The sequence below is a fragment of the Carassius gibelio genome, chromosome B12 (genome assembly GCF_023724105.1).
Source record: "Carassius gibelio isolate Cgi1373 ecotype wild population from Czech Republic chromosome B12, carGib1.2-hapl.c, whole genome shotgun sequence".
Taxonomy (NCBI): domain Eukaryota; kingdom Metazoa; phylum Chordata; class Actinopteri; order Cypriniformes; family Cyprinidae; genus Carassius; species Carassius gibelio.
In genome coordinates this window covers 4,792,741-4,812,974 of record NC_068407.1, presented here as the reverse complement: position 1 = coordinate 4,812,974, position 20,234 = coordinate 4,792,741, and the positions used below count along the sequence as shown (strand labels likewise).

Sequence of the window (20,234 nt, the reverse complement as noted above, 5' to 3'; positions counted from 1 at the left end):
TTTTAAATTTCAGATTTTCTGACAAAATGCGACTGAGTATAGCAGATTTTCTTATTGCATTGCACGTTTGTGTAGATGTCCTCCGATTCTTCAGCTATTTCGGACTTATGTATAGCTATAAATGAACATTGCACTTAAAATGAAAAGAAAATTTAACATTGTTCATTTTACGTTTGTTTAATCCAGAATAATAGGCTACTCTTAAAAACTGACTTAGTTTAGGCTATTAACGGCTATTCATTACTTTGAGTTGGCTAGAAGTGAATGTGCTTCTATACAAATATTTGTATGCTGAGATTTATTAAATATACTAGGCTTATAGTTTCTACGAGAACTTTGCTGAACTTCCCAAATCCTGATTCTTTTCTATACCGTTCATCTGCGTTAAATTTGTAACACTTTGGAAACTCCCAGAAAACGTTATAAAAGGATTCCGATGGTTCTCTATCCAATAAGAGCGTTTAATCGCATCTGCGACCAAGTGCCTTGTCTAAAATTCCCGCCTATATTGCTCTCTGATTGGCAGGCGTCTTGAAACAGCCCCGCCTTTATTCAAATGAGCGCTCAGCGGTAGGCTGGCCCTGTTGTCAATCAAACGCATCAACGCTGTATAAGGTCTTCTCTCTGGAAAGCGCTCAGACACTCGAGGATGCGGCCGGGAGCAGCTTCTGCGGCTGGGGATCAAGTGCACCGGTCGGTCTCGATAGTTTTCTCGTTTCCTCCCGCAGATATGAGCAAGAACAGCTGACTGAACTCGCATTCCAAGACGTCCCGTTCACTTTGGGTTTGAAATGAAATACTTTGGGTTATTTCACGTCTGAGGATTTTATTGTGCACTCCAATGGCTTTTAAAGACTCCTGAGGAGGGGATTCGACCTGGACAGAACTGTACCTGATGTCACTTGTCAATATGTCCAGCTGGAGTGTGATGGTCTGCATGCACAGGGCTTATGGAATATAGCCTGTTCTGTCACCATTTTTACGCACTCTCTGTCAGTCCCGTGAAGAAGAAACTCGGGCTCCTCTTCGTTATGCTGCTCCTCTGGGTCTACATGCTGTACTCCTGCGTGGGCTACTGTGCCACTATGCCACCAAGTTTAGTTGTGGACAATAATAATAACAACCGAGCGAAGGAGACGGATTTCCTCGGGAAACATGCCGAGGCAGAAAGTGGCCGGCCGGACCTGATGATGTCCAAGCTCCTGTCCAGACCGCAGAGCTCGTGGACGGAGGTAGAGTCAGATTATGACGAGCCCTCGATCCGGAGAGCTCCCAGAGACTTCTCTAAAGATGAAGCGGACGCGGACCGGGCTGAGGAGTGGGACGACGGCAGGAGAGTTTCTCCGCTGTCGAGTTTCTCCAACGGCTCGGGCAGTAAGAAGCTGCCTCAGGCGATTATCATCGGGGTGAAAAAGGGCGGAACGCGCGCGCTGCTGGAGTTTCTGCGCGTGCATCCAGATATTCGCGCGGTCGGAGCCGAACCTCACTTCTTCGACCGTAACTATGACAACGGAATGGACTGGTACAGGTAAGAACGTTAATAATAAATATGCTAATTTACACGTCATGTAGCCTACTTCTATTCGCCTATATTGTTCTAAAATGAAGTAGATCCTACCCTTTCCAAAATAGCTTTTTTTTTTTTTTTTTATATTTATTATTTAAAGATTTTTAATTTAATGTTTAATTAGTTTGATCCTCAGAAGTTTAACAATGTGTTGGAATTCTTTTCAACTATAGTTAAGTTGTAAATTTAATCCCGACTTAAATTTTACGCGTTTAATTGCCACATTTACATAATAGCCTAATTCATATTGACTAACTAATAACTTCGTTGTACTTTTACGACCACTTTGAGTTTAATTAATAGCCTACTACCCTAAAATTCACAGTTGTAAGATCGTAAATTAATCGTAAATTTAAGCTTTAATTGGAATGAATGGACTCCTGCAACTTTTTTACAATTATTTTTATACAGTAAGAAATACGCCTACGATATATTCAAAATGAGAGAACACGGAAAATATAATGTAGTCTACACTGCTTTTGAATTCAGCTAGGCTACTCCCTTTTTTAATTAATAATTTATCTGTGCTTTAATAGTTTGACTGCTGCGTGTTTTTTTTTTTTAATAAGCACTGTGTTATAAAATAACACTATTTCTTTTCTTTCTTTTCTTTTTTTTCAAGAGCGAACCTTGTCTTCCCTCATGCATTGGTCTTTTTTGTGTTATCTGTCATTCATTATGTAATTTTACCCTTTGGCTCGATCTCAAACCTTTCTAGGCAAACAAATGTAATTATTATTATGTAAATGGCATGTTCTGTATGGTTTCCATTCAGTCTAGAAACGCATAGTTGTAGAAGCGGTCGTTTTCAGATTCCAGTTTAAACATTTACTTTGGTATCGCTATTCCTGCTACTGTCCAGCTATCAGACTCGGCGCTGAATAGTTGAGCGAGCACAGTGCTACGAATACACATTAATTCAGAGGGATATAATTCAAATAAACACAATAGGTCGGCAATGACACAGGTTTTTTGTGATTGTAATATCTTCGGAGGTGACTCGTGTCCGACCGCAGATGACGCAGTGGTCTCTGTTGGACACACTGATCATTGCAGGTTAACGGACCTCTGCTTTTGCGCTCACTTTTAAAACTTGTAAAATATACGTTCTGCATTTTTATTTATTTTTTATTCCTTTTTGGCACAGACCTCAGTTTTACTCTACAATTATCTTAAACACGAATGCAACATGATAAGAGAAAAAAAAAAGTAGAAATGACAGAAATTACTGTCGATTCATAAAGTTGGATGACAATGATGCGAGCATTTCAGAAGTGTGACTGACCTTTATTTTCGGTCTCTTAATCAAGAGAAATAGACTAAATGGATAATAATAATCATACTTGAATGTAATTAGTAAACATAATGGGACCAATAAAATTAGAAGCTTGTGAAAATTGTACTATATTTGTTTATAATGTCTTGAATATAAGTTTAGCTCAGCACAGCTGTTTTTTTTTTTTTTTTTTTTGTGTGTTCTGACAACCCGTAAAATTTCATGTTAAACATTTCGGCTTTTATTTGAAATTTTATTTACAGTTACGCATAGCAGTTTCCTTTGAGCTTGTTTTGGACATTACTAATCGGTCTTTTCCATTTTATTTACTAATGTGCCAGAGCACAGTATGAGAGCTCATAAATTCACACTCGCTTAAAGAACTCCAAACTTTTGTTTCAAATTAACTTTCGGAGTAGATTTTGGATTTTTTTAGTTAGCCTACTTAAAGGCCTGTGTTGCAGTATTTAAATGTGATGACATTTTGATGAACTATTTGTTAACATTATTAATGTTGTACTGTAAAATGTATTGAAACAAATGTATAGCTTGTATGAAATGAAGCTGAAGAAAGAAAGGGAGATGTTTTTTTTTTTTTTTTCTTCCTTTTTGCCCCAGAGTCTCTGCTTACCCCAGACACAGAGCGGAAAGAAACACTCACTAAGTTGATAAAACAGTACTGGACTGCACGCCTGTCTCTCTAAACAGATTTGCAAAGGTTTGAGGGGGTGAAAGCCCAGTGCTTTTAAATATATGCGACGTATCAGGGCCCCTATAACAAAAAACAGGACGGGTGAAAGAATGGGCGTTGTAGTGAATGCTCGGTAGTCCAGCTTAGATGAAAAGGGAGTTATATTCATGGATGTTGAGAAAGAAGAAAAAAAAACAAAGATTTATTTGATTAATTATTTAAATGTTGGGGCCTCACTTCAGCCTAATGCAAATTTAGGCTCGTACAGCAAAATCAGTCAAGATTGTTCAAAAATTGTTCAGATTCTTACATGTCCTTCATTTGCTAAATTAAATTAATTGATCACATGGATTATCCTATCTTTTAAAACACACACATATAATGAGAAAACCGCCAGAAGTGTTAAATGGAATTTAATTTATTTCAATTAAAGTTATACTGAAAAGAAACCTGAAACAATTTATTTTTAAAATCACCAGGGCAGGGTTTTATTTTTTTTTATTTTTTTTTTCAAATCAAGTAACTTTTTTTTTTTTCTTTCTGGAAAAAGTGAAGTTGTCTGGTCAGTGGATGTGGGATGTAAAACCAGGGATTTCCTCTAAAATGTCTTTTTATTCAAAATTGTCCTTCATATTAAAAAAGGAAAATGCTCCAAATGAAGAGCAGATCCTTTCCCAAGTTACATAGTTGATTGAAAGTAACTCTGTCGAGTAAACACCAGATAAATTACATGTACAAATCCAGTAGATGAAAACACTGGGCGTTGAAGGGTATAATGCTTGTTTTCTACTCTTATGAGAGAGTTTTCTGTCTCAAGTTTTACAGGATTCACATGCCATCGCAGCTGGTTTGAGTTGGACATTCGATGCTACAGCGAAATTCTATATCTGGCCACTGCTGTTTGGTTTGAAGATACGGGGCACAAACAAATACAGACTTTTTTTTTTTTTCATTTGCTCTTACTTCTCTCTCTCTCTCTTTTATTTCTCCGACGTCTCTGTGTGACCTGGTCTAAAACGGCATTGGAGAGTGTGTAAACCCTCTGTGCTGACATGACCGTTTGGTCCCTTCTTGTCTTTTTAAAGAAGTGGAATGGCCAAAGTATTTTTTTTTTTTTTAATTTCTCTCTCAGGACTGAAAATGACTCTAAATCTTAAGTTTTAAGAGTGTCCCATATTCAGTAAAAGTGATTTTCTGTGTAATGGAAGAGTTCATAGTGCAGAAACGATGCATTTTAAAATAATCCCAGCGCATGGAAAGCATGCAAGTCATTTTTAATAAGGTGTTTTACTGTGGATCTGTTAACTCTGTTTATCAGAAAGTAGTGATTAACCTTTTTGTGCTACAGTGAGCTATAGAAAGAAATATGGCAGATGAGCTTTTGTTCCTCAGTACTGGTTAGACCTGTTCAGGCTGTTTTAGATACTGTAAGTCTGGTGTATGATTCATAGACATTCAAACATTATCTGCAGGCACTTCACATTTTGTTATGATCTTCTCCCAAGAATGTCTGGTCAATGTAAAGTTTATAACAACTGCCAGTTTATTTGTTAGAGATATTACAGTGAATAGCTTAAGTCTTAGTGGATTGAATTGTTGAGTAATAACTTTGGCAATTCTCCTTTCGCAGTTTTCAGTTTCAACTACATTTCTGATTTGTGAGACCTTGCAAAATCTCTGCTGGTTTTGCTGCTTTTTCGCGGAGACTCTGATGATTTAATAAGCAGTTGAGTTGGCTTCTCAAAAATCCCACACACCCACCCAGACAGTCAGGGTCCCAGCTGGAACGGCAAACGTTGTGGAGGCCCTGGTGCTGCGTTTGACTTAATATTACATAATTTTCAACTCTGCCAAAGCAGTTTTTTAGTCGACTCCTCCTTGCTGGTTTTCAACCATACTGTAAACAGATACTCATCTGGTTACTTTTAGTCTGTGTATCTTTCTCCAGCGAGTGTTTGAATGTCAGGTATCTAGTAGCACAATGCAATCCCCGACTCCATCCTGAGATTAAGGGTGTGTTTTCTGAATAGCAGCCATTAAACAACACGGTCTGTAACCGCAGGCCAACAAAGGGACAAGCGGAGCATTGTTCCAAAAGAGGGAAGTGCTCCGCAAAAAATCCCGTTCCGCTATCGGACCAGAGAACGCTCTTGAAAGCATGTCACTTGAAAGTTCTGAAGTGCTTGGAGGGCTGTAACCCCCTGCCACCTTGTCCAGATAAGCACTTCCATCCATGGAATGGCTAGTTTTGGATGGATGCCTCTGCTTTTGTACCCACACTCCATGGGGTGTTCAAACAATCATGTAGGTGACCCATACGGACACTGGGGCCAGTAACCCCCTCCTCCCCGCTTGTACAAAGCAGGGGCCACATATGAAAAAGTTTCAACTATTGTTGTAAGTTATACAGGGAAGCTTCTAATTTGGCACATTACAAAATAAAAGTAAATAGTAATTTAAAAATGAACATCAGGACATATGATATTATATTGCTTTATTATTGTTAGTATATTTTATTTAAATATTTTATCACTGAAATTAATAACTTGATTTGGTGACTGCTCTGATGGATTCAGGGAGTTGGTGACATTTCTAAAAGTAACGTACCCACACTCGCACAGATAGCTAAGACTCTTTGGGACTACATGTATTGATTAGTTTACGCTGTGCCGGGCTCTGTGTAGTGTTGGGTCAAAGGTCTTTGTGGCTTGAGTTATCTGTGAATCAGTTGAGCAACGTTGTCTCTGTAAAGACCATCTGCACTGCAGGTGAGGCGCGATCAAGCCCCATCCTGCCTGAACACACACATTTAGTTATTAAACTCCAAAATTGATGGGAATTAAATGGAAATGTTTTCTATATATATATATATATATATATATATATATATATATATATATATATAGAAATTGGTTCAGTACTTTCTTTTTTGATTGAGATACTTTGCCTTCAGTCACTTTGGTAATTGGTGTAATTTAAAACTATAAACTGATCCCAGGTCAGGATTAAGGAGCAGCATCCATGAAAGCAGTTCGGTCTCATAGTCGAATAGACTTCCTCTACTCAGCTGGATCTGAACCTTGACCGGTCATCCATTCAGCAGTCAGCAGGTTGACATCCTCTATTGAAAGCGTGAGCAGAGCTGACTGAGGACATTCAAAGGACTGCCTCCAAATGATGCTTTAGTGTTGGCAAAACTGCTCAGCATCCTTTAGACCAAAGGATTACTCTGCTTTTGTGTTCAATCTCAGCTCTGTTTCTGCTTTCTCCTCTTGTGGAACTCATCTCTCACACTTCTGAGAAGAGAATCTCGGTCCATCTTATCTTCTCCATCTCCTCTTTGTTTTTTTCTGCTAAACCTCACATTTTGACTTATATATGATGTGTAATTGTAGAAGAACATAGATAAAGACCCTCTCGTACGTGTCTTCTCTCCTTGTATCTTATATTAGAGTCAGGCCCCACATCGAGCTCTAGTTCCCCCATCAGAGGCGGGGCTTTTGTAGGCCTCAGTGCCCACATAAGGCCACCCCCAACCGGGCACATTGGTCAGAGAGAAAGTGGGCCCCTACTTGAGCTGGCATGGGTTTACCAGTGGGGTAGACCAAGCAAGGAGGGTCTTAGTCTAGAGAAAGGGGCTTTCATTCGCCAAATTACCACCGGCTAATTGTAAAAGGGATGGCATGGGGAGAGGCGGACAGTAGAGGCCCACTGTGGTGGTCTGCCATTGAGAAACTACAGTCTCCTCCAGAGAAAAGCAAAATAACATGGCCGCCCTCAGCAGGAACCTCCTGTTGGAGGATAAAATAAAGGCAGACAGGAACTTGATGTCAAAAGCTCGTGTTTCTAACCTTCCTACTGGAATATTATCTCTCATACACACATTCAAACACCCAACATATGCAACCAGTGACAAACAGAAGATGAGGGATTGTTTATAACTGATCATTCAACTTTTTTCTTCCTAGTATTGGGAAATAATTTACGTATAAACTCTCTCTGGTTGATTGGACCGTTTAAAACCAGCTATATGCAAATATGCAAGATAAAACCCAGCCCCTTCCACCTTTTTTCACATTTCAGTGGCCTGTTGTGTACGGACCCTCCCTCTGAGCTTGCAGTGAATTGGGCTCTTTTTAAACGAGGCGATAATTTGGATGTCGGATGTTAGAATAATGCTCTCTTTCTTCAACAAGTAAATGCTCATTCATTATAGCTAAATAAACAGCATTTACAGGAGCCTGGGGGCTTCAGCACGCGGTCCGGTAATTGTTGGCCCATTTCTCCTTCCAGGTCTGTCTCCTCCCAAGTGTGTGATCATCAGAGTTCATTTTCTGAAAGTTTGACGCCCTAAGGAGGATTATTAGCAGAAGCAGTGAGAAGTGAGAAGAAGCTTGAAGTGATACTATATAACCGCTGACTGCAGATTATTTTTTTAGAGGCACAATGTTTGTTTGTGCGTGTGTGTGACTGTCTGTCTATCTGTGAAGAAAGTGAAAAGCAGAGGATCAGGGAGAAGTAGAGACCCCCTGAGGTTTCCATTAACCCCAGCGAGAAAAGAGCAGATAATTAAAGGAACACACACACACACACACACACACTGCTGATGTGCCCAGAGGAGCACAGCATGAGCTGAGCTCCAGGGCAACAAAGCCAGTGTCTCCCTGTAGCCCAGGAACTGTCACCACTTTTGTCCTCTCACTTTCTCTTTTTAGCTTTTTGCATTGTTTTCTTTCTTTCTTGCTCTTCTAGGAAAAGAACCAGCCATTAGAAAATAAGTAAGAACATATGACAAGTCTGTATGTCATCTTTTTTTATAGTGAGAATTTTACTTTTTTACATTGTCAATAATGCACAGATTTACTCTGTTACTTTCTACTTCATAGTCTCATATTATATATTATATTGTATATAATGTTTCATTGCATTTAATGATGCACAATAAATAGATATTGAATTGTTTATGTCCCACTATTTTTAATATATAAGTGCATGTTCATTTTCCCTGTTGTTCCTTATTTTTAAGTTTAGATTAACTTGTAAAAAAAAATGCTTTTAACAGTTAATAAAATATTTAATACACTTAAATCATTTGCATAAGTTCATTTATATTATAATTTACAATACAGCTAAAATTCATTATAATGCTGTGGTGCCTTTTTTTGTTTCAGAATGCAATTTTAAAATTGCCCTTTTTTACTTATTAGCTACAACATGACAATAAGTACAATTATACATGAGTCAGAATTTAAATATTAGTGCATACTTAATTGAATGCATACTCTGTAGTACTGTATGTTTTCACTTCAGCAACCAATAAGAATATCATTGGCTGAAGTCATATCAGGAATGAAAAGACTTGAAAACAAACCAAGCTAGCACGTTATTAGTTGACTGCTTTTCTTGGTTTCATAGCCCATTTCTCAAATGTCTCTTCAAATCTGCATTATGTGGTTGAATGGCTTGTCCTCTTGGCACCAAGACTTCAGATCTTGTTTCTTGTGAGACCCTAAGGCCTTCTGGAACACGGACAGCAGAGAGAAAGGAAAGCAAAAACATTTGTCATCGTACTCGCAATACATCAACATGCCTGCTGAAATAGCAACCCCTGAAATCAAATTACACCTGTGACATCCGCACTCGGCTGATTACTTTCAGCAGAAGCATTTGACAGTGATCTCTTTGTGTTTCATGCCAGTTACATTGTCTTCAACTGGTGCTGATATACCAAAGTGGACTGTAGCTAGGCTACCGGCCAAAAATACATTTGTGGAGTTGCCTTAGGAGAGATCTGTACACTCTTGTTAGTCGTCTTGTCTTATACCTGTAGTTTAATTGTCATTTCTGGTGCTATCACCACTTAATTTAGCTACTTATGGGTAAACAATGAAGAATACTAGTCTGGAAGAATTTGTAAACCATTATCCTGCAGCGTCAAAGTAGTGCAGCTGTGCTGGAAGCCTCTGATGTAACCAGTTGACAGACTTGGAGGAAATTCCCAGCTCTTTAAAGCTCACCTGTCTTCAAAAGCTCCTCAGCTGGAGCAGATCTTGTGCCAAGCAAAACAGGATATAATACGTGCATGCATGTGTGTTCTTGTGTTTGAGTGTGATGGCTTTGAACATTGAAAAATTTATTGAAATCTTGAAAGTCTTGTTGCCAATTTTACAACAATCTAGCGAGGTATCCTACTGTCCGATGAGATGATCTTTTTGACATGCCAGCAGAACTATTTTACTTTCCAGCGTCAATAGTATGTGTAAAAAAAATACAAGGCAACATTTAGACTCAAAGCAAAACTGCACACTGGCTTTGTAGCTTTGCTAATAGCCTTAGTAAACAAGTTAAAATCTCATCAAGTCTAGTTACACTAAACACCGCTAACAGTCTAGAGACTCGTTGTGTCACTCAGTGGGAATGTAAATGAAGTGTGGGACTGAGTCCGTTAAAACCCTCTACAAACACCCAAAGTAAACAAGCTTATCACTGCGGATTAGCAAGAGCAAGATAAACACTGGGGTACTGGCTTGATCACTGCTAATAACTCAAGTAGATTCAATGGAAAGGCTATTGTTTGTGGAATTACTGCGAGTGAACATGGGGCAGTCAATACTTAATATAGGATACAAAATTATATGCATTGGGCGATTTGTTATAATGAAATATATATATATATATATATATATATATATATATATATATATATATATATATATATATATATATATATATATAAAATATTTTTTTTATTTATTTATTTATTTATTTTATTTTTATTATTTTTTTTTTTTATATAGAGTTGCATTCAACAAACTGAATTTTTTATTTAATTTACTTTTTATTTACCTTTTCAGGTTATCCATTTACCACCTAAATGTTTGGAAATACCCTAGACAAAACTGAATTTTGGTTACTATCAGCGTAAATAATTTATTTTTGCTAATAAAGTAGCTTGCGATTGTCAAGGACAGGTAATAATGATTTTAAATGCCTGCAATGCCTACTGGATTAAATATGAGCCAATTTTTATTTTTTATTTATTTATTTTTTACGCATTTTTGGGTCGACGTACCTTAATCGTAAACATCAAAACATAGTTCTAGTACTTTTGTTCTAGTATGTTCTGAATTAAAACTTTTATAAAATGTGTTGTTTTTTTATCAGTGCAAAGTCATTTATGTACAAAATAATGATTTATGCTGATTTTGTCCAAAACCTCACTTTTTACAGGGCATAGTATGCAAAATGTTAAAATGTTAATTTATCAGACCTTTAATTTTCAGACAAAAGACACACACAAAAAAAAAAAAAAAGTCAAAAATAGACATATTCAGAGACCACAATGGTCAGGTGGGTCAGATGAGCAGTGACAAATTCATCCTACTTACTTTTTTAAACAGAAGCACCTCTCCAATAGAGTCAAAGTTGCCAGCCCTACAAACAGATCTTAAGTACATGCTACAGCACTGTAAGATGCATGCCTGATTGAGAGAAAAGTGCACTTTATTACCATCTCATCCCTCCATCTTTTATTCAGAGCTGATGGCAGCCTCTTCTTGCGCAGCCTTGTTGCTACGCTAACACACAGTAATTCCACTCAGTTGGCACAACTGTAGGGGACGTAACTCAATGTGTTCTTCAGACAGCAGAAAACACACCCTTCTCTTGTTTTAAAGAGATTTTGGTAGGTGTTGAATGGCAGCAAATAAAGCTGAAACAGAGTCTGGGCAGATTGCAATGTACAGAGCCCGAGGTCTCAGTGATTTATGTGTGTTCTGTCCTTCTCAGAGGCTGCTGTGGTTTCAAATGAGTTTGAGAGTGAGAGAGGGAAAGAAAAGAAGAAAGAAAATGGGCCTGAAATTGTGGTTGGCACAAGTCAAGCCTAGACCTCAGTATGATTGCTGAGTAGATACCCTCTCTCACGATACTCACTTTATGTCCAATGTCTTTCTATATACAGCACTACAGGGAGACCTAAATATATTTTTCTGCCCTTGACACCCTAAAGCAGACCAGTCTTGATCCCAAAACCAAAGCCCCCTGCTCTGAGAGAGAAAATATACAGATTAAACAACTCAATGTTTCTCTTTAGTGTTGAGGGGCCAACCGTTCACAGTTTCAAGCAGATGTTTTTAGCCCTTAAGACACCGATGAAGTAGTTTTCAGAAAGCCTGAGTCTGGCTGCTAGCTCAGCAATAATAATTTAATGAGAAACTAGATCAGCATTAAGGTATAACCCTCTTTAGAGACGACTCTAAAGGAAGAGTGTGTCTATTTTCAGAGAAAGGCAGGTCGGAAATGTCTACAATCCTTCTGTTCTTTCATTATTTATCAATGAGAGCAGTCGAACCACGTGAGAGAGGCTTTCTCCGTCCATCGGATGCAGATCCAGTGACGAGATCCATCAGCGAGAATGTCAGAAACTGAAGCTTAGACACACCAACACCTTAGACGGGCCCGACGGAGATGGCCGTTTACACCTCTTTATGTTCACGCCAGGGTTGCATGGCAAAGATCAGAGGCTGAGGAGAAACCCGAGGAAGAGCTAGACGTGAAACGAGAAAGGTTATGCAAGGAAAAGGTAAAATATAGCCATTAGAATTTGGGATATTCATAAAACACTCGTGCTAGTACAATCTACTGTCTTGGCTCCAGCTTTGCAGGTTAAGAGGAGATCTCTGGCAATTCTCACTCAGGAAACCAACCGTCAGGAGGCTCTAAGTGGCTGCGTACCTTTCAAAATACAGCGGTAACTTAAAGCTGCTGCACACATGCTCATCCTGGCTCTGTCACTCGCTATTTTTCTCTTTCTTTTCTCCCCTCGCCACCCCATTACCATTCTCCTGGTGCTTGTGCTATAAAATCCAGCTTTCCTCCATAGATTTACGGCTGCAGTTTTGCTCTGCGGTTAAATATATTGTCAAGGCTCCAGACTCTGCGGGGTGTATTTCAAAACTACAGCCTAGCTAAGGTCTCTATGACGACAAAGAGCAGAAAATATTGTCTGTATGGAGCGGCATGGGAGGTGCCTGGATTTACCAGATGTAGCCACACGGCCTCCGTCCCGGCAGGCTTTCCAGACAGTAAAGAAGTGGTCACTTGAAGTCATGCTTCAAACTAGAACTTTAAATGATTTAGCCCAGAGAGAGACGGTCGCTTATCAGCTCACTCTCACCCGTTCATGACGTGGCAGCGGACTTTCTCCTGAACAATTTCTAGTATTGGCCATCGTCTTTTCATGCATGAATGTCACATCTGTTTATTTCCATCCTCCATTTCTGACAGTCTAAAGTGCAAGGGGTAAAAGTGCCAGCCTTTGGTAGGGTGAAGTGTCACTCAAACACTCTGATCCTCGTGACACTGGTAGTCTGGGGTTAGAACACTTTAATCAATAGTCTGATTATGGAACCGAGGCTATAGTGTGTGAACCACTGGTTGCAGATGTATAAGACTCTTTTTTATTATTATTTTATTTACTCACTAAAATGAGTTTCAAATATTTTGTTATTTGTTATTTTTCATTTATTATATATATTGTATTATCAAATGATTTTATTTAACAGATTTTATTAAAGTATATATATATATATATATATATATATATATATATATATATATATATATATGCACATACAATTTACACATATATATAGTCATATAAAACTTTGAGACAAAATGATGGAGAATCAATGATGAAAACATTAATTTATGAGTGAACGAGCCCTTAATGATTATGACACACTTTCACTCTCATGCACAGGCAAACTCTCAAACTACCATTCTGGAACAAGGACTGCCATTTCACATAACTGTTCTGCTGCTCTGCTCTTTATCTTACTAGTGTACCAAGCCCAAGCAGCTGAGCTGTTAAACTCATTGGCAATTAATTTAAGTTTATTTGACTGCTGAGACTTTATTGCACTGCAGTTTACTCAGACAGCTCTTCAGCTTGCCGCTACTGCAGCAGCGGTGAGTTCTTATGCTTAGGAGATGTCTATGAAAGACACACACACACAGGTGTTCCAAAGTTGTGTTTGTTTTGACTTGCTCTTCAGAAACAAAGTGCAGATATGTCTGTGTTTCTCTGATCCCTCCAAGACTCAAAGCGGTAGATATAAAACATGCTTCTAGTCCCAATCAGCTGGCATGAATATAACCATAATAATGCCCGAGTTGAAAGACAGATATACTATAATCCTTGTCACTTGAAAGCATTGAGATCATAGATAAAGCAAGCTTGGGGGCTACTGTGTCTATCTTAAGCAAAACATGCTCTTCTTAATAAAACAAATTCGACAGAGGACAAAAACATTGTTATAAAAACTCCCTTCTGTGTCTTTTGTTCTCTGTTGTGCTTTGGTCTGTCATTTTCTTCTTTGTTGATTTATCTCTACTGGATAGAAAGCCTTTCAACATGCCCCTCAGGGTCATGGAGTAAAATATATTGGAGTGAAAAAAAAGTTAACTTTCTGATGTTCTCTCCAGTTTAAACAAGGTGCACTAAACACACATCCAGAGTTGATCCAGAACAGCTATGATTATGGGCAGAATTGCATTATGAATGAATTAGACAGAAAACCCAAGAGGCGAGGGCAGTCTTTGACCTTGCCTTATCATTTGAGAGGAGTGACCCTTTTTATCAGTAGAATCATTTCGAGCACTCATATCCACTTTCTAATCCCCATTTTAATAATTAATACACAGAGTATCTTTACCTGCTCCAGTGGCAGCGTGCGCCTGTATGCCGGCGAGGCACACGTTCGGCTCAAGAGCTCTCCACAGCCTCCTCTCGCCCAGCCCTGAGAGAGCTGGAGAAGTGTTTTCCACTCATCCTTCAATGGACACCCTCCCCCTTTTCTCTATGGCCTCTCCACGGCCCTTGCGCTTTCAGATCATTGAAGGACAATGCTCGGTTTTCAAAGAAAAGAGGGGAAAAAAGAAGGCCCCGGTGTCAAAGCTTTGCCTGTGTGCTGACGGAATGTCTAAAAAGAAGCACCTCATAAATCAAAACCGGCAAGAAAGGCTATTGTTTTTCCGAGAGCATGCCTACTTGTCTTCCTCAACCCCTTTCCTCCCTCCCTAACTTTTCTTTTGCCCTCTGCCAAAGTAAAAGAAGTGAGGTGAGAGAATCGTTGGAGGCTTTTACGTTTTTTAGTGTCTTGTAATCTATCCATCTATCTATCCTTTCATCCATTCATTTTTCCTTGTTTTTCTATTAGCAATTTTAATCCTTTATATACAGGGATATATGTGTGTTTTGTATCTGCAGTTTGTGTGTGTGTGTGTGTGTGTGTGTGTTTCTTTACTCCCCAGCACAGTAGGTGTGGGTGGTTCATTTAACTGTAAAAGCCTGCATTATCTCTTCACCTCATTAGCACCACACATGCACACATACAACTGGTTTGCTCCTATTGTGCAATAGTTAGTAAATATCCTTTTTTTTTCTAAAACCACACACTAAGAGGCTAAATATTAGTAAGCCAACACATTTATATTTCTTCCAGACTAGAGATAAACAGTTAAACCGTGCAGATGATGGTACGAGAGTGCGTCACTGCATAAAAAGGCACTAACATAATCTGTTTTCATTTCACAGAGATTAATGAGGATTTTTTCCCCTTGTGTTCTTTCCCTCAAACTCTCACTCCAGTGTTCTGACAGAGCAGTAATCAAACTGATATAATCATAATTGGATCTGTGGCCAGCTCTTTAGAGAAGCCATGTAACCACACAAATCTGCCAACAGTTTTCCATCAAATAAATCAACACGTTACCTCCTGCAGCCTTAGGCTGTTCTCGCTTTCTGAATCCAGCGCTGCCTGATTTTCAATTGCAAAATGGGGATTTTTTCACACATAGTTTCAGCTGTGTGATCTTGAAAAATCCTTTAGTGCAGAGAGTTAGTGCACTGCAGTTGCTGTATAGCAAAAAAAAAAAAAAAAAATAGCAAAGTGCAGCAAAAATCTAGGTCTACAGCAGCACCTGGTATATAGTTTTGAAATTTATGTCCGCATTGAAACACTCTCCATTGGTTTTGTTTATGATAACACCTCTCGCTGCTTTGGTGCTGAGGGGCTCTCACCTCTAACTAGAGAACACCAGTGGTAAAAATAGTCCGGCTTTTACTGAAGACTGTTTGGAGAGTTGGAATAAACTGATCCACTGAAGTGTGTGTGTGATATCCTTCAACAAATTGTTTGCAGACTCTTGAATTGCCCGTAGCCTCGTTTCCGCAGGGTGTAAATACGCAAAGCAGGATTACACCAGACGCTGACAGCGCACTTCACAATGCGGCAGTAAATTAGCCCTGGTGCGAACAACAAGGCTCGATACTCCAGAGACAACAGGCCAGCAAGAGCTTTATCTGTTTGCCCACTGATACCCCAAGGAGGCTCATTCTAGGTCTGTTGACGTCTGAGCATGGTTGAAATTCACACTATGTTATCTATACTTATCTCCATCCCTTAAATTTGGTGTTCTGTTATTTTCTTTGGTTGATTTCTCATTATATATCATCTTCAATGCCTTGAAATTTTCAGTCAGCAGAAGCTAAACTTTCTTCAGATGTGTTTCCGCACTTTTTAACACGTCAAAGTTTCTAAGCGTGTGTGCCAATGAAATGGGATCCATACCCCCATGTGTCCATCAACGTCCTCTGTTATCACCTCTTCCACCATAATCCACTCTTCCTGATTGGACAGAGTTGTGAAACCAAAGCTTGCTTGGCGTTAACATGCGTGTTCACTTTTCATTTAAAAATGTCCCTTGATTGCGGTCCTGTACATACCCTATCCATTTCACCCTGTAACTGCCTTAAAGCGGATCGCTGTCTTTAAACAAGGCTGAACAACTTTCATGTGGAATCCACATATGTTTTGAAGGCCTTTGCTAAGTGTGGTCATTTGTGTCGGCCTCTTTGAAGTATAAGTCTTTGTTTAGATTTGGGTGGTCAGTAGTGTAAGACCCTTGTTGAGGTCATACTTTGGAACATTATTGGAATCATATTCAGAATCCGCTATATATATTTGGACGTTAAAATAATGAAGCATAAACATTAATTGTTGAATATTGGGACTTCTAAAATAAACTTTATAATGTTATGTCTATTAATGTAATGATGATTATAATACTAATTATAATCATATACTAACATTATATATGATTATAATACTAATTGTCAATACTCAATATTCATAATGCATATGTTTTTATGTAGTAGTCTGTATGAACAGACTTGAAAAATGCAATATTGGTTGATCTAGGCATGATTTTTAGGAAACAAAGGAGCAAATAACACTTCTCCAATGCTTCTGTATTTCATTAGAAAACCCTTACTCTAAAGTAGCAGCCATGCCATTTAACATGGTTTATGCATCTGTGTCATAGTATGCATGTTTTGTTTCGCAACCGATGCAAATCACATTTAACCCAGAATCAAGGCCTTGAAATCGACTCATTGATTGAGGAGTGCCACATGCTCCATCTGTTTGATTGCATTATGAAAAGTTTTGTTTTCATTAAACCTCCATCTTTATCCCATTTCGTTTCTCTCTCTTTCTCCATAGGGACCTAATGCCTAAGACCCTTGATGGCCAGATCACGATGGAGAAAACACCAAGCTACTTTGTGACCCGCGAGGCTCCGGCCCGGATCTATGCTATGTCCCGCGACACCAAGGTGATCGTGGTGGTCCGGGACCCTGTCACTCGAGCCATCTCTGACTACACACAGACACTGTCCAAGAAGCCTGACATTCCTACTTTTGAGAGCCTGACGTTCAAAAACAGGACTACAGGGTTGATCGACACCTCGTGGAGCGCCATTCAGATCGGCATCTACGCCAAACACCTGGACAACTGGCTGCAGTTCTTCCCCATGAGCCAGATCCTGTTCGTGAGTGGAGAGCGGCTGATCAGTGACCCGGCCGGAGAGCTGGGCCGCGTGCAGGACTTCTTGGGGCTCAAGAGGATCATCACAGACAAACACTTCTACTTCAACCAGACCAAGGGCTTCCCTTGTCTCAAAAAGGCAGAGGGCAGCAGCAAGCCCCATTGCCTGGGTAAAACCAAAGGCCGGACCCATCCAAACATTCACCCTGAGGTCGTGCAGAGACTTAGAGACTTCTACAGGCCTTTCAACATGAAGTTCTACCAGATGACTGGGCATAACTTTGGTTGGGATTAACCGTGAATGGAAGACTCATTGTTTTCTTTCTTTTTCTGTGTATTTGAAATGGCAAAAAGACATTGAGATGATTGCTATGTATATGTAAAATGTACAGAAATCTATTTTATAATAATTTATTTTTAATTTCTAAGCAATTAATTCACTAAGCTGCCTAAACATACTGTACATAACGTCCGGCCCAACTCTAGTCTCACCACCGACATTCCACATTTTTGATTTGCTGTGCGTATTTCCATTCACAATTAATTTAATGGTGCTTCCGAAATTCAAAGACAGACAAAAAAGTTTGTTACGGGTATTGTGCATTTACAAACCAACAGCGACTTTATACAGTTCTACTTGTATAGTGATGTGTATCTTTGGGAATGGACTATATTTCACTCTCTGACCGCATTTCGTGTTTCATTACACTCCATATTGGCCTTCTACATTCGGCCGATAAGCAACAGAGCTGATCCGATGTGTTTCTTTACTCAATAGCATGACGTTCAATAGCCCTAATTGCTACTTACAGTGTCACTCATGTTTAGAGTCGACCGCTGGCCTTTCCTGTAATGAATGACCAATCTGCCGATGGCTAAATCGTATCTCAGACAACAGCAAGGCAGCATGTCGACATTATGCTAATCGCGTAACATATCTGAACTGATCGATTAGCTTTTCTCCCACCTCAGAAACGGCCTGCTGTCCTGTCTGAAAGGTTCAAAGGTCAAGATAGCATTGAAAGGAACTGGATTTGTTTAAAAAGCAAGAGCCAAATGATGACATATAAGCCTCATAGATGGCAGGCCCCTATGTTTATGAAGAAGCTTTACTCATACTAGAATATAAAACCCCTAGCGTGAAGGAGTAGCGTTTCTCATTCACCCCATCAAAACGCGTTTTCCGCCACATCTCAGTTCTGTTCTTCTTGCCAAATTTTAACGAGCTTGAATCGAGATGCCTCATTGTTCATCTTTTTCTCATGCAAGCCTTTCTGTGCTTTTGTCTATGTTTCTACTTGAAAGCACGGAAGACAGTCGGTCGCTCTTTATCTGTGAAATTCATCCTGTGACCACTGAGATGGCGGCTGTCTCGAAGGCAAGATGAATGACTGGGCTTCATGCAGCTCTGGTTACTGTTCACTCAGAGCACCTGATTCAGGATCAGCTCACAAGGTGTAGAGTCTGAAGGGTGCATGGAGCCAACATGTCACTTTTTATGCCAACATCATGCTAAGATGCTGTTCCTGGGGCAGAATTGAAGGGGTGAGGTCACAGGGAGGTTTTAAGGCAGAATATAGCATTACGAATGTACTGAATCTTCGCCTTTTTCACCCCTGTTTAATTTACTGGAAAATGAAATGCAGAGGGAAGTGTTTATCTAATTGTTTGTTTTTGGATGGATGCATTTAAAGAAAAAAAAAAAAAACTAAATGAAAAAGTTCTGTATCAGCTGATGCAACATGCTGTGCCTCGGACCAGTCCTGTGCTAAGCCAACTTCCTTTCATTTAGAGAGGAGATTGTAATATTTATCAGCTGTGAGGACACAGCCGTACGATTCTTGTTGGCCTTCTAGTCTGAATTAAGGTACATTTCCCAGGGCATTTTCCCTACTTTATTCAATTCATCAAGTAATGTTCTGAGGAGGCAAAAGAGAAACAATGTGAACTGTAATCAAATCATCAAAGCTTATTTCTTGCATTCACATTGCATTTAAAAGCAAATCAGTTGGATGATGGCAGTGAAATAGGGTCAAGCAAATTGTCATCAAATGCTCACCCATGGGCCTCCTGCGATTTTTACCAGTGCAATTGAGATTTTGGGTTCAGAAACAACTGTCCCGGGATGTTGAAGAGGAGCTTTATTGCTCAGGCATTTTCTGGGTAAAGTTTGTCCCTCACTGATTACATGTGAACTGCATATGAATTCTGATCTGTCAAAAGTTGGTATGAGCAACATTTCATATCTTTGTTCACGGTCAGGCAGTGTGTGCTGATGCATCTGTTTAATGGTTGAGTTTTATTCAACCTCATAGAGATATCCAGATGTTAGAAATATTTGTCTTACTCTGAGTATAACACAAATACATAGACTAGAAATGATCTTTATGTACAAATGGTGAGGAAGACATGTAAACCAAGTATTTTGTGGTATCAAAAATTAATTTTACACCATAAAAGAGAAAATGGAACGGATGTTTCTAGATAATTAAATACTCAACATTCATACTTTTGCTTTGTATGAAGAATAAAATAAAATATATATTTTACCAAACTACTCGACTCTGTCTTGTCTCTGGTCACAATTAATGTGCCGCCTTGTAGTATAAGACATGATAGATAAACAGTCATTGACCATTAAGTTTGAAATGTGTTTCTGAATTTTAATTTGGTATCATTCTAAAGAAAAATCAAATTTTTAATCGGTTCAGTTCTCCCATTAAAGCTTTAATTTGCATCTTGATGTAAAATAAATTCTAAGACCAGTTACAAATCCTCAGTGAAAAAGTAAATCTGCATAGTGTACATTTC

General features: G+C 39.0%; 1 protein-coding gene across 1 annotated transcript; it reads left to right on the top strand.

The window, feature by feature from the left end:
- The first annotated feature begins 637 nt into the window (after window positions 1-637).
- Window positions 638-19,977, top strand: hs3st3b1b (heparan sulfate (glucosamine) 3-O-sulfotransferase 3B1b). Its single transcript, XM_052571003.1, has 2 exons — window positions 638-1,528; window positions 17,100-19,977. Exons 1-2 carry the CDS (start codon window positions 951-953, stop codon window positions 17,716-17,718), a joined length of 1,197 nt encoding a protein of 398 aa, XP_052426963.1. The 5' UTR covers window positions 638-950; the 3' UTR covers window positions 17,719-19,977.
- The last annotated feature ends 257 nt before the right edge of the window (window positions 19,978-20,234 follow it).